We start from the raw sequence: 14,662 nt of genomic DNA on the forward strand, positions 1-14,662 counted from the left end.
ACACACACACACACACACACACACACACACACACACACACACACACACACACACACACACACACACACACACACACACACACACACACACACACACACACACACACACACACACACACACAGAAAAGGCACAGCAATAACTATGAAGCCATTTCACATTGCCAACATTGGTATTCAGCAGGGCATTATAATGACACAATGATCCAAAAGTCTAAATTTAACAATGTAGTGCCCTTTAGCCGTTGTTATTATTAGCATTATGTACTCAGTTCCTAACAACAGGTTGTCTTTCTATCATAACACAAATACAGTCGATTGTGATATGATATGTGATTCAGAAGACTGGTTTAAATGGTAAAAATAAAAAACATTTCATACACCAGACGTAAAAACTTCAGCAACAGTTGATTACAGTTAAAATCTAACGTATATGTGAACAGTAGCTTTTATCATTTCACAGACATTTTTAAAAGATTTGGCCATTTGATTGTTAATTCAAATACATCTCTTTAGAAAAAAAAAACAGAAACTCAAACAAATAAAACATAAATTTAGAACAAGCTTAACTTAAGACTCAACAGCTGTTGAGGAAAGAGGAAAAAAGATCTTTCTGAGCAAGCTTACGTTTTAAACTCCGTCTCCATTTCGTATTCAAGCTTTCGTCAACTCTCCGTGCGTTACTGTTTGTTTCCCTTTGTGCATTTATGTTTGCACGTATGCTAGATGCAACATTTCAAATGCAGGCTTGATTCTGGCTGCAATGTAAGGGAACAGTAAGCACTAAAGTGCCTCTAAAGCAGCATTTACTGTGTGAAGGGGACAGCTGTGGTTTTGTTGTGAGGCGAGCTGCCCATTGCTCACTGCAGGGTAACTGTGCAATAGTTGGGGTTTAAAAGGGACCTTTCTGCTGCTCCCTGCTGAGCTCCCCTGTTCAATTCTGTCTTTGTTCAGTAACTAAGTGCTCCATGCTTAGGAGTGTAAAAAAAACCCCCTTTCTTTCTAACTCCTCTATCAATGTGTCGCCACTGTTGAGCTGGTCATCAAAATGCTTGCAAATCTTAGCAAGCGTATGTCACAAACCTAGGTGTCTTTTTAAGAACAGCGTGTTTAATTTATACTTGGGAACACTCCAGTTGAAAAGCATGGATTATCATGGAAGCATAGACATCCTCTCGAGTCATCTGTGTAAACTCCAAACGTATTATTAAATTAAATTCACTAGATATTTCTACATTGTCATTCTTTTAATTGCTCTTCAGTACAAAACACATGAATTCATCTTAAACACTAGCACATGTGTACTGCCATTTACAAAATGTTATAAATGATGTCAGTCAACTCTTGATCACTGAGAATCATTGCCAGCGGTTCATTAACAACGTGGCTGCTGCCAGCGGTCATCACGCTGGCTCCTCTAGCCTCAATCTCCAGATCAGGTTGAACCAGGCTCTGTTTAGGTCTGACTATGGCCTAAGCTGGGCTTTAAGCCAAGCATGGGCAAAGACAGGCCCCCACTAGGAGGATGCTGATGTCTCCATAGTGGACAGGATACGTACCACTTCTGCTCTCTGAGTAGGTGAGATGTGCTGGGTCATGTGCACAATAGAATCCATGGCAACCTCTGGATTGGCTTGAACAAGGCTGGGAGAAAAAAAAGAGAGGGAAACAAAAGAAAATGAGCCTGTCAGGTGGGCGAATGAAGGTTAAGAAAGGAGAAAATGAGCTATTTAATTCCAGCATTCAGCAGCAGTTTGCGCTGTTGCACAGCTTTGAATGATCACCTGCGAATCTGCTTGAGGATGTGGTCTCTGCGGATGTACTTGATGTTCTCGTCAATGACTGATCTTGCACCCTCTTCTTCAGCTAGCTGCCTCTCCAGCCATGCCACCACTTCTTCATTGTTATCCCACAGATAGGCCTGCAGAACACAGAGAGCGTTAAAGGACAGAAAATGAATCATTGTATGCAGCATTTAAGCATATATAAAGCCTGAAAATCCCACTTTTTTCATGATGCAACAATGAGTGGAAGTAAAAGCAATTAAAAGTTACACACCATATTAAAAGATAAAATTAGCAAAATATCATGAATCAACAAATAAATATCAACATCAACAACAACAAAAAAGATGGACAGGTACAAAGTGGGGGCCTGATGTCTTGCTGACTGGACCTGATGGAAAAATTAGTATTCATGAGTGCTGGCATTTTCTGTTCCCAAACAAAGCCAGGCTGGAGGGCTTAGTGAAGATTTGGGGGTTTAATGGGCTCTTGCCTTTTTATGAACAGTCCTGCTTGAGGTCCACAAGAACATTTAACGCCCTTATTAATCATTTTTAATCTGTTTGCTTTTAATTAAGAAACAGCGTGTTGCTCTCCTATCTGCACGTGCCAGGGCTGTGATTAATTGTGGCTTAAGACAGCCAGTCCTGATTAGGGTAATGTATTAGCTAACAAGAAGGCCACTTCTTAAGAGATCTCAAACACTGAGCCGACTCCTGTCACCCCAGCGGCTGGAGCTCTGAGCCTTAGAAGCAAGGAAGCACAGAAGGAAGGAAGGAAAGATGATGACTTTCACAGAGCGATACACAATGAGACATTACCAAAAAAAAAAAAAAAAATCTAACATGAAAGGCACTGAAAAGCAGAAATGTCTACAATCCTGTGTGGTTGTGTGGAAATGATGAAAAGGTTCACTACATGACGGATATTTTGTTATTCCACAATTCTGGTTTCAGTCTACTGTCAAAATAACTAGAATTTACCAGTATTTTAAATATTCAAAGTTTTTATTTTGAATGAATTCTACACGATCCCGTCGCTCTCTAAAGTCAAACTTTTAAATTTATGAACCACCACATCCTTCCATATTATCATACTTTTCACTCAGAGCCAATACATATTGAACGATTTTACAACAAAACCTAAAAACGCCAACAAAATACTTTTTACCTTTACAGCCCCCTCGGCCTCCACAAACCAGCGGCGCAACATCGCCTGGATCTGCCCATCTGTCAGCTCGCTGTTGGCCACCTGGATCTTCCTCTTTACGGTTTCCTCCAGCAGCAGACGCCGCAGACGCCAGTAGAAGAACTGACGGGATGTCTGCCATTCTAGGATATCCTGAAGAGGCAAAAGACAAGCATCTAGCGTTACAAAGAGCTGGTATCATGAAGAGCTACGTTTTAATCCTGCTGAATGCCAATTTTAATGTGGAGCATTGAATTCTGTATCAAGTGAAGCCAAAGGTGTGGCACTCAGGTAGCACTAATTAAGTAGACCACTGTATTACCTGGCTTAAAAACTGTCTGCTTTGACACAAATGTCAATGAATTTATAGGTTTCATTCATAAAATAAAATCTAATTCGACACATTTAAAATGTAATTGTTGTAAAGCGGATTGGTGTGTTAATAACACATGCTGTTCTTCACATTACAGTGAACTGATGGTCTGAGGATGTCTGTTCTCCTTTTCCGTGCTAGTATACTTTAGAATAGGTAATAATCCTCTCCTGTATATAGCATGTAGGGCAGGAAAGAGGGGAAGAGAAAAAAAAAAAACACCCCGACTGCCATCCATCTGTAAAACACCCCTCTGGTCATGTGAGCAAAGTGTGTATCTGTGTGTATTTGTATGTGAAAGATGGGTCTGTGAAGGCACAGAATGAGATGGGGTCTGCCTAAGGCTGCTCTGTAGTTGCTAAGGTGATAGACCAGGGTCATCAGAAGATAATTATAAGGATGAATCTCGCAGCCTGTTGAGACCAAACATTATTCACTAGGCAGGTGCAGCAGCAGCTAGACTGATACTCCCCTATGGGCTTTTCAGGTTATTCACAGACTACACCTTCATATGTGCACACGTGATAGTGTTAGCTCTCACCGTGATGACCCCCTTCTCTTGCATGCGACCTGGGGTGTCATGGAGGTCCGCAAACTGTACAGCCACCTGATGGTAGATGGGCAAAAGAAACTCCTCACGCTCCTTAAGTTTGGTTTCAAGCTCTTTGCGATCAGGAGGGCTCAGCTCTGGGGTTCCTGTTGGAAGTTTCAGAGTAATAGCATGAAACATATTAGGCATATTTCACTGGATTATTCTAAAAAGTTGAATTTAGGGATCAGCAATCAAAAGTGCATGTGCTTATCTACATTTCTGAGCACGTATAATGTAACTGTATTTTCTGTTTACCTCTGTACTATCAGCCTATATATTTTTTTTTATGCAGGCAGTTGCATGGTAGTCCTGTATTTGCCTTTGGTATGTTATACATAAACACAGGTTCTCTATGAGAATGTAGTTGGGAATCAACTTCTGCTAATAGTGTTTTATTCTAGCACCGCCGCCAAACCCTCACTTCTCTCAGAGCAGACAGATGAGCTCCCAAAACCCTCACAGTAAACCATCACTATGCCGAAAGCTCCAAGCAATTGCAGCATTGGTCCAAAGGGGAAAAAAAAATCAATAGTCTGCATGGGAGAGACAGTAGAGCTAGTGATTAATCTGGGAAGGTTGTGACCGACATCTCCCAGGGGAATGCAAAAAAGATGACACAAAATCAAGAATGACAGGGAAAGCATAAATGCTCACACCTTTTGCTTCTCCCTTAAATGAAGGTAAGACCAAACAGGGAGGAAGAGAGATAGCCCTAAAGAGGAATACTCAGATTTCAAGTGTGGGGCTTACCCAATTTTTCAGCCAAGCCCATGTAGACTGGATCTACTCTTCTCATGGTCTTGACCAGATCCTTCCTTCTAAACTTGATCTCGACTGTCCCTTCAGGCTCCAACACACCACCTCTGGAAACAGAAAGGATTTAAGTGAGGAAAGACAAGGTATTAAAAAAAATAAAAAATAAAAATCTGCCTCCTTTTCTCCAAAGCTCACCGGCTGTCCTTGTCGGCGTACATCTCCATGTGCCGGGGGTTGATGGTGGGATCTATAACGACCCAGGAGCCTCCTCTCAGCTCAGCCTGCGGGGGGATATAAACCAATACTGGCTGCTTGTACTCTCTCAGCCCATCCACAATGTAGGCCCCGAATTTCAGCACTTGGTCGTACATATCTAAAGAGGATAAAACCATATTAGATGAAGATGGGGTTCAATCACTAATTGGTTGGTGACTGAGGCAGAAGTACCTTTCATCCCTCCAGAAAAGCCCCTCCAATTGGCAAACACAATGAGAGGTAAGCCCTCCCGGTTTAGGTCCTTAATGGCCTGAGCAGTTTTGAAAGCAGAATCTGGGAACCACACCTGTCCTGCCTGTTGGATGAGCTAAATATAAAATAAAAACGAAAGAAGTGGTATCAGTACAAAGGTGTCTGTGAATGTGTTGTGTGCCTGTTCATTCTTGAATATATACACACTCAGTGACCCTTACCTTAGCCTCAGAGTCTAAATTGGCTGGATCAGCTGGGATCGACAGTTCCACTGACCTGGTTTCCACAGCAACAACTCCAGTCGGTATCCCACCGAGTCTGTAAAGAGGCCATCCACTGTTAAAATCTACAAAATACCTTGATATGATTTTTAAAAGCTAATCAATTTTTTTGTTTTGTTTTGTATATCAATAACGTTTAGTGGCATGTAACCTGGTTTTATTTGGGACTTACCTGGCTCTGCCTACCACTACACTCTGAGCCCACGGCTGCATGATCTCCATGAAAGAGCCATGGTCGAAGAAGCCAAGCTGCCAGGAACCCTTTGGAGCTTTATTGAGAGAGAGCAGAATACATGCACAGAGTAAATAAAGGCAAAAAGTGAAGTTAATTAATGAAAATTCTAAATGCAACACAATCAGATCCACTTCCAAAAAGCATTCTCTCTTCTCGTGATATTTTTAAAATCCCTAGCTCTCTTCTGTGTGCAGACTCAGCGTGTATATTCGCAGGATCTGTCATCTTGGCACCGCCCGTGATAGATGACTGTATAAGCAGACTTGCTCAGCTCTTTTTCTGCCTGTACACCCCAAGAAACATGCCCAGCCTAAGAGGTTACCATTCAATTAAGCTTGGCCACTCATCACTACCAGACGTTGACTGGCTTCCCACACGGTTCCCCGATCTCTTTGCCATCCCAAGCAGTAATTACACTGATGTGGAACCTGCTCAGTCCTGACCTGCAGTGTAAAACACACTGCATCAATTTTGGTGCTGATCCGGCCTTTGGCGGCATGGTGTTAGGCTTCACTGTTTCTTGCTTAGTTTCTTAATAGCCTTTCTCTTGTAATGAATTATTTCAACCTTTAACTCTTAGGCTATCAGGCTGAAATAATAAATCTTTATATTTACTTTAAATAACACAAAAGAAAATGTGGCTTGACTTTTTAACAACTGCTGATGAAGCAATATTGATGATCATTAGGGGAAAAGTGAAGTGTATACATTATTTTTATAGTCAAAGCTTAGATTTGAGAGCTTAGATGCTAAACAAATCACTACAGCTTTTTTTTTGACTATGTTCAGAATTATAACATCAATAGCATTAATAATTAATAGGATGATTTCTAGTAAATAAAACTGGGCATTTAATACAGAGTAACAAAGAAGCTACAGTGAATAGAAGGTCTGCATTTTTTTTTAAATACACACTCTTCAAATATTACTCGAGAATCGATTTGCTAGTCCAAACATTTTCATAATCAAATTTAAATACGTCCACATTAGGCACTCACTCTGACTGGGGCGTCCTGCCAACATCCAGCGAGGGTCATAAGGAGCCTTGGTAGGTACAAACTCTACCAGTCGATCTATGGGATCCTTGGCATTGAGGATGGGCACTGGGCTAGATTTACACTGAGGAAAAGATCACTCATTATGATCATGATATCACATTATTAAATGAAATTGTACATTACATTATTATATTTACATACGTTCTAAACATCGAGCTGTTACCTTGGGCATGTAGGACAGCCACTGCAAAAGAGTGAAGACTCCCTCAAAGTCATCGCAAACAGTGCAGTGAGTGACACCATTGTTGTGCATGATCTGAACTCCACCGAGTTGGTTGTTGGATGTATACACTTCTCTGCCCAGCACCTAATGTAGGAAAAGGACAAATGTATGGATTTGTGGGGAAATGTTTGACAAAGGTATTTTATTTTAGATCAGGCAACTAATGAAGGCAATGTTTCAAAACCTGAAGCATTAGTTTCCCGCTTAATTGAACAGAATGTGGATTTACCCTTTAAAAACTAGTTTCAAACTAAGTCAGAATACTGTTGCGCAACACTGGCTGACAACAGGAAGTGTTGTAAACAAGTTTCTAGTCTGTGTATCCAGGTTACGGCAGCCTTGTCGATACCCCTCTTTCACAGTAGTCACATTTTTGGGGACAGCGCCTGCTTCTCTTCATAGCCGATTTCCTAACACATTGCATGAATTAACACGTCCCTTTCTTAACAAGAAAAGCTAATTCATTATACTGGCTTACATCCATTTCTGGTGTGCAACAAAAACCAATGTATCTGTATACATTTAGAGCCACCAAACTTATTTTATCTTCATGTTGTTCCTTTGCCAACCTGAAGCCATAAAATCTCCCTTCCAGCCCACCCTATTTTCATAAGCATCTCAGAACAGGTGGCAGGGCCCTGACATGCTTCTATAAAAATCAGAGAGGAGCTCAATCCCTACCCTCAGCTCTCACCTTTTCAGCCATCATTTACTTTTTTTATTACCATTAATGGTTATGTATCTGGCTACAAATCTAGGGCACTCTCCTAAAGCTGTCAGGAAAGCTGGCTGCCCCAAGAAACATTGCAGTCACCTTGACATACACAAAACCCCTGTGCCTCTGGCCATCGCCAGATTCATTAAGATTCCACTGCGGAGAGAAGAGGAGGAGACAAAGGAGGAGGAACGAAGGGAGATGATTGGAAGGAAGAAAACGAGGCACCAAGTGGTAGCAACAGCTCGCTGGGGTATTTGTGCTAGTAGTTACTATCCATTCCCCATGAAAATAGGAGTTCTTTCCAGCAGTTAATGAAATGATGATCTCTGGGTGGTAGCCTCCTGCTCTCTATTAAGTTTCAGTTAATAGCCAGGAAGTCACATGATAAATGAGCAGGCCAAAAAAAAAAAAAAAAAATCTTAAATCAGTGTTGCTGGTTAAAATCATTTTCTCCAAATAAAAAACAAAAAAATGTGTTGCTATTCATCACCTCTATATTGTGGACATTTGTCAGTAACCATTATTGTGATGCTGCTCCTACAAATGGAGCAAAACAGTGGGACAATCTAAAAACAATTGAGCTTCCAGCAAATAGATATACCATCATTGGGCCATTTGCATGGTTTGTCATGTTGTGAACTGTCATCCAATTTGAAATGAAATCATCTTAATGCACTGACAAGGACAGACAATGGGTAGCGAGCCAAAAGGAGGCAGCGATGCGTGCAGACACGCACACAGACACACACTAATCAAGTGTATACAGGCGAGAAAAAAACCAAAAAACAATCTGCATCAGCAAAACTTTTCATTCTGATTAAAAACAAATGATATGGGTGTCCTGCACTGCAGCCTCTGGCATGTCACTCTATTTCTATGCAAATACAACTTCATGGTGCGCTTTCAATTATTCCACTTTGAGTGGCAGCCAGGCCTGTGGCTGGGATCGGAAAGGGAATCCCAGTAGAACACAGCGAGGTGGAGGGAATGAGCTTCAAAATTGCTCAAACAGGGAGGGGGGAACAAGCCATATAAACCGAAAAATAAAAATAAAATCATCAAAGCACACACCGTTTTCTGTTACATTTTTTTCATAATTCAAAAAACAAACAAACAAACAAAAAAAGGACGAAAAACATAAAAGACCCATTTGACCTTCCTGCCATATTAGCTGAAAAATTTAAAAGTCAACTAATGAATATATATTGGTTTGCTCATTAAAGCGCAGATGCATTAATTATATGAATTTAGAAACAGCTCATTTGGTGTTCACTCCCCATTACAGGAGAAGCAGAGTGCACATGTGTACAACACAATCATGTTTTTCTTCTACAACAGCAGAAAGGCACCATCACTGTATTCTACTGTATCTAAATTACACAAAAATGACCCATTTCACCTTATTGAGGGCTCCAGCTCCAGTAAGGATGATGTGGGAGTTGTCCACTTGTATGGTCCTCTGTCCAAGCCTCACCAGATAGGCTCCAATACCTATGGCTCGGCATGTGACCTAGAGGAGTGCAAGATTTCCAATAAGCAACCATCCAGCTTTTCACGTCTTTACATACAGCAAGTCTTTCTTCTTAACAGAACATACAAACTCAAGGCAAAGCAGCAGACTACATATATGAATGTGTGTTTTCACACAAGTGCGCACTTGAATCTTACCAGATTCATCGTGATGATCTCCTCGTAAGCCAGAGAGGATTCTCCGGCAATCATTCCCGACCCTCTCAGATTCTCCACACCCAGCCCCTCATCTTTACCTATAATGTCAGTGATCTTGTACCTGCGTGACAACACATACATTCACTCAAATCCAGATGCGATGACCCCCTCTTACCTTTGTCTCAATCTGTCACATCTTGTGTTTGAAGCTTGAAGATTACAAGCTTATAAAATCATATCCTCACATACAAAATTAACTATTAATGCATACTTAAAAAAAAAAAATTACCTCGATTCACCCTCATCCTCCACATGTTCGCAATGCACTGAGTTTAGAGCTGAAACCTTCTTGTAATCCTGAGGTGTGAGGTAGAGATACTTGAAACCCTGTAGGAAAAACAAAACATGCAACTGAAATAATGTTGACAGCTTAAAAATTGACAAAAATGAAGATGCAGCAGACAAAAAGTCAGGAAACTTTTTTTTTAAAGACAGAAAAAAAGGAACAAAAAAAATAATTGAGAGAACAGATTAGTCTCAGAATTTATATACTACACCTTTAGTAAAAAACAAAACAAAACTTAATACATAATAATAAACCTTCAAATGCAAATACACTGAGATAATGACAGCAATTCTGAAACAAAAAAATCTTTTAGAATTATGGAAAACTAAATAACTAAAACTTACTAAAATAAGTATTAAGAATATTACGATATTCTCAATAATTATCTACAAATAGTGATTAGTGGATTTCACTTAAAATAAAAATAAAAAATTCTATACAAATTTAAATTAAAGTTTAAGTATAGCCTAATGTCTCTGAGACTCTGCTGGCTGACCTTGTAAGGATCAGCTGGATCTTGCCAGGCCACATGAAACATATGTCTGATTTCCTCTGCCAGACCGATGCGTGCACCGCTGTTGGCCGCAATATAGAGTCGGGGGATGCCACTTTCCCGAGCCATCTCTGAGGCTCGCAGGAACAGCATGTCCTCCTGGGGCCCAAAGGAGCCTATCTTGTGTGTGATGTCATTGCTTATGACAATGATCTCACGTCCTGCTGGGTACTCTGGGGTTCGCAGGGTCATCCGCCATGCCACCATGCCAATCTGGAGAGATCAAATAGGGAAACTTTAACCCAATAAATACAGAATATCTGTAAGTATTAGACAATAAATAATCCACATTAGCTGCATAGTTGTTTTTCTGATTTTGACCATGTTTGCTCAACGGTGGAATAAAAAGTGTGAAATCCTCCATATTTGTTGAATCAAGACAGAATCAGAACGCAGCTTTACATCTTTGGAATAAATAGAAGTATAATATAGACAGTCATCTATTTATCTATACTACCGTCTTTATTGCATCAGAGCAAAAGAAAATGTGTACATTCTGAAATAAGAGGCGAGTGTGTCAAAAAATGTCAATGTCAAAAATTCCTGCTTTTCAAGGTTTGTTTTCATGCTTCAAGCTTAAACACGGACCTCGTTGCCCCCTGGCAGTCGATTCATCTGTACCAGCTGACCTTGAGCATCAAGAACCAGCTCTGTGAAGGTGAGCAGCTCAGAAGGAAGAGGACACTGAGGTAAGTCGGCAAAAGCCTGACATGAATGCCAAAGCTTTTTCAGAGCCTGAAGATAGGATAAAATAGGCAGCATGTTAATATGTTATTATTTAGTACATCTAAGCAGAAGCTAAATATAATAGGCACGTTTTTGTACAGTACCTGTCTGAACATTTCTGGAAAGTCATAGACATAGGTGGTGCCCAGAGATTGTGCTTGGAAGCGTTTAGACTGCAACAGGTCTTTGGTAACATATGGTGTATTGATGAGCATGCCATGCAAGGGGCCCTGCTTGTCTCCATATGCTTGGAACATAATCTGGAAAAAGGCCAGAAGTGGTCACTTTAGTGATACAATGATCTCTTCAACAACCTTGGCATTAAGATGAAATCAAGATGAAAACACATGACAGGAAAAAAAAAACAACTAAAAGAACGTGATAATGATTAAAAGCACTTCTCATAGTTACTGGACATCAAAAGAATTCCTCTCATGTAGCGCTCTCACTATGTTGCAACTTTAGTATGTGTTATTACTTCATTATTTATCCTCCCAACAATATTACATTTTAATGCATGAAATGAGTACAGCTAAAACACTTCGAGCTGTCACTTTTGTTGGTAACCATATAACAGTCTTCACATAAAAAACAAACTGTGAATCTCTTATATTATGGAACCATTAAAGCCACCACAGAGCAAACATGGGAAAAAGACAAAAATAAGACATGAAATGTGTTGAAGATGACAGAAATCTTCCTTCATTGCTTCATGTAGCTTTCATCTCTTCAGCACTGCCTTACTACTGAATGGATGGCCGTGACCACTGAAAGATGAATGGACGGCTGGATTGATGAATCTCGCATATCTTACCTGAGTTACCTGAGTTTAGAAAAAAGATATTGCTAAAAGAACTGTCCAATGGGCTATGGGCAAGACACCATACTGGATCTCTACTCCAAATAATAAAAACTTGAAGTTTCTATTATGATATATACAACTACGAAATTTACAACAGAGTCTGGTAAATTGTACTCTACAAGCTGAGGTTTCCAGGAAGGAGCTGATGCCCTTTACCAGTGAATGGACAATAAGGAGATGAGATGGATGATGTATGAGTGCCCCACCTGTCGGTCTTTGGGCCCCACCTGTCCCGTTCGGGCATCAGTGACCTCCTTGTAGAGGCTGATATCCAGGTAGTAGCCAGATTCATTTGTAAGGAAGAGGCGGATGGGAATTTGCTTCCCCGTTGGAGTCAAGCGGATGTTAATCTTCAACTCGGCCTGCAGGACTCGAAGCTTCCACAGACGGCTGCCGTAACGCATCACCATGGAGCGCACAGACTCCTCGATCTGAAGTTCACAGGAAAAGATTAGCAGGAAGCAAACACAGTGGCAGTAATTTACTCTGTCAATCAGATATTTGTGGGTAATATTTTCCCAGACCTTTGATGGGTCCATGATGACTGTAGGGACAAAGTTGAGGAAGATATGGTTACAGTCAGTTCGCACAGTTGTGTTGTTGAAAGCCACCTCCAGTTCATCCATAGCTTCCAGCAGCAGGCGCTCTGCTTCATTGTGAAGGTATTCAAAGGAGGCCTCCTAATAAAAGAGGAGGAAAAAATAAATCTCAACAGCATCGAACACGGCAGAATTTGGGGGCTAAAAATTAAAGGCAAAAAATAGAAAGTTTCTCATCCAAAACCAAGCTTGTAATCTTACCTTTGTTACCAGATCAGAGTGGCGGATAATGGCACGGACAAAGAAACGGTAGTCCGTAACTTCTGTGCCCACCTCCACTCGGGCTGCACCCAGATACAGGTGCATCTTGTGATTGGCACATGGAATGGCAGTGAGAGCAAAATTCCGCATGCGGTTGAGCTCCAGCTGGAATGCTAATGCAGGCTCTAAATGACGATAGATCCGGTCCTCCTCAAACTATTGAGACACAGACAGGATACAATAACAAACAGTAACACAGTCCTGCAGAGACAAGTTTGTTTCAATATTTTACTGAGCACCTCAGTTTTTTTCTTAACTAGCACCTCTAACATTAACAGACACAGTTTAAATTGGCAATTTCACGATTGCTCAGTTGGTTTAAGTGTAAAAAGACGCCCATGAGCCACACACTGTATTAAGTAAATTAAGTCATGGGCAATATCAATCTCAGAAAGCTGCTAATGGGTGTCATTTCTCTTAAATGGGGGACATAATTAAAGAGTTCATTAGTTTAATGAGTTTTAGTCATGTCATTGTAGTGAAACTATCAGGAGTAGCAGAAATGAAGAGCCATCACTGACTGCAACTGAATGAAAGTTAACACTGCTTGGAACGGGTGGTCAGTCTGTTTTTTTTCCCTAAACAGGCTGTTTCATTGTCATGGGAATAATCCGACATACATGTGCATTAAATACACAGTATATTCATCTTTCCAATAGAGGTCCCTTCTCCATAGGCTCAACATTAACTTGACATTTAAGCAAAAATACATTTTATATGACAGTGATGATTTGGATTTGTGTTATGTGAGCACCTACCTTGTCCCTGGCACGGAATGTGAAAAATTTAGGAAATTCCCTCTGTGTAAATAATCATAAGACAAAGAAATAAATTAATCAAAATGTTGTACATAACAGATTACATTTTCTATAAAGACAGCAATTCTGTGTTAAGAATGACAAATTAATTAGACTTTCACCAACTGTGCCTAATTACAGCAGCTCAAAAAAAGCCATTATGATCTTTGCTGAAATAGCTATATGGAAAGGAACAGTCACAATTAGGACCTTAATCGACACGCAGGGGGCCCTGTGTTCTTTTACTGCGATAATTTACCTATCAAGAAATCACTATGTATTCACCAAAGCAGAGGGCTAACATAATAATAGCAATGGGCTCAACATATAAGCACCCATTACATTCTAATGCATAAAACATGTCCTCCTTTCAGAGATCCAGTGATTCTCTGAATAATGCCTGGTAGGCCTGTCTGATGTTATCACATGAAGTCTCCCACTTGCCAAAATAATGCCAGATGGATTGGAGACGCCCTCATCACACCACAAGCTACATAATAATCAGATGACTGCAAAAGTATACACAGTGTAAACCTTCATAGCTATGATTTAACACTGATTGCAAATGACCCACTGCAATATAGTGAACTGAAGAAAAATCTTTTCAGAGTGAGCATGCATAAAACAGTAGCGGCCACAATGATAGGGACATCTGTTATTATGACAATGACTTTGTCTTTTCTATTCAAATCCCTGTCATCTAAATGCAACTGGTCTCTTGATAATATGTCAAACTCTGAAAGACAAATGGTACATCACAAAACTGCTACATCTGGGGGTTCAAACTCTTATGTGGCTAAAATGTGTGGTCCCATCACTAATAGGGCATTTCCATCTAAAAATGATGAGCTCACAATCTGTGTGATTTATTTAAGCTGGTATAACCGAGCTGTAAAAAAACAAACAAAAAAAAAAAAAAGCAGCTGCAGGATGGCAAAGATTAAAAAAGTCTGTGCTAAACAGAATTAGTGTATGCATGTTAATACACTATCATTAATCTACCTCCTGTAGGTGGCGTTTCCAACAACATCTACAGTGATATTTTGCACTTTCTATGTAATTTGTGTTGGTTGTGAAACAAATGCACTGTTGACGACAGAATTCTTCTGCCTTCCATTACTTACATGAAACCTTTGGTCCACCTCACAGTTGACTTGCTTCCTGAAATCCTGTCATCA

At 40.3% G+C, this 14,662-nt stretch overlaps 1 protein-coding gene across 8 annotated transcripts in view; it reads right to left on the reverse strand.

Annotated features, from left to right (window-relative positions):
- acaca (acetyl-CoA carboxylase alpha) overlaps nucleotides 1-14,662 on the reverse strand; it is a 33,473-nt gene continuing 18,811 nt past the window's right edge. For 6 of the 8 annotated variants that reach the window (XM_080867673.1, XM_080867674.1, XM_080867675.1 and 3 more), the window contains 21 exons: nucleotides 14,609-14,653; nucleotides 13,446-13,487; nucleotides 12,628-12,843; nucleotides 12,034-12,507; nucleotides 11,070-11,225; nucleotides 10,828-10,974; nucleotides 10,183-10,452; nucleotides 9,630-9,727; nucleotides 9,341-9,461; nucleotides 9,072-9,182; nucleotides 6,895-7,038; nucleotides 6,672-6,792; nucleotides 5,611-5,707; nucleotides 5,379-5,475; nucleotides 5,137-5,272; nucleotides 4,885-5,062; nucleotides 4,684-4,796; nucleotides 3,883-4,037; nucleotides 2,951-3,121; nucleotides 1,781-1,917; nucleotides 1-1,640 (listed from right to left, as the gene is read on the reverse strand). In XM_080867673.1, the coding sequence (XP_080723799.1) occupies nucleotides 1,514-1,640; nucleotides 1,781-1,917; nucleotides 2,951-3,121; nucleotides 3,883-4,037; nucleotides 4,684-4,796; nucleotides 4,885-5,062; nucleotides 5,137-5,272; nucleotides 5,379-5,475; nucleotides 5,611-5,707; nucleotides 6,672-6,792; nucleotides 6,895-7,038; nucleotides 9,072-9,182; nucleotides 9,341-9,461; nucleotides 9,630-9,727; nucleotides 10,183-10,452; nucleotides 10,828-10,974; nucleotides 11,070-11,225; nucleotides 12,034-12,507; nucleotides 12,628-12,843; nucleotides 13,446-13,487; nucleotides 14,609-14,653 (3,156 nt within the window). In that variant the 3' untranslated portion in view covers nucleotides 1-1,513. The remainder of the gene's footprint in view (nucleotides 1,641-1,780; nucleotides 1,918-2,950; nucleotides 3,122-3,882; nucleotides 4,038-4,683; nucleotides 4,797-4,884; nucleotides 5,063-5,136; nucleotides 5,273-5,378; nucleotides 5,476-5,610; nucleotides 5,708-6,671; nucleotides 6,793-6,894; nucleotides 7,039-9,071; nucleotides 9,183-9,340; nucleotides 9,462-9,629; nucleotides 9,728-10,182; nucleotides 10,453-10,827; nucleotides 10,975-11,069; nucleotides 11,226-12,033; nucleotides 12,508-12,627; nucleotides 12,844-13,445; nucleotides 13,488-14,608; nucleotides 14,654-14,662) is intronic. The other 2 variants (XM_080867672.1, XM_080867678.1) reach the window with 1 other exon arrangement.

The sequence above is a fragment of the Rhamphochromis sp. 'chilingali' genome (genome assembly GCF_963969265.1).
Source record: "Rhamphochromis sp. 'chilingali' genome assembly, chromosome: 19".
NCBI classification, from domain to species: domain Eukaryota; kingdom Metazoa; phylum Chordata; class Actinopteri; order Cichliformes; family Cichlidae; genus Rhamphochromis; species Rhamphochromis sp. 'chilingali'.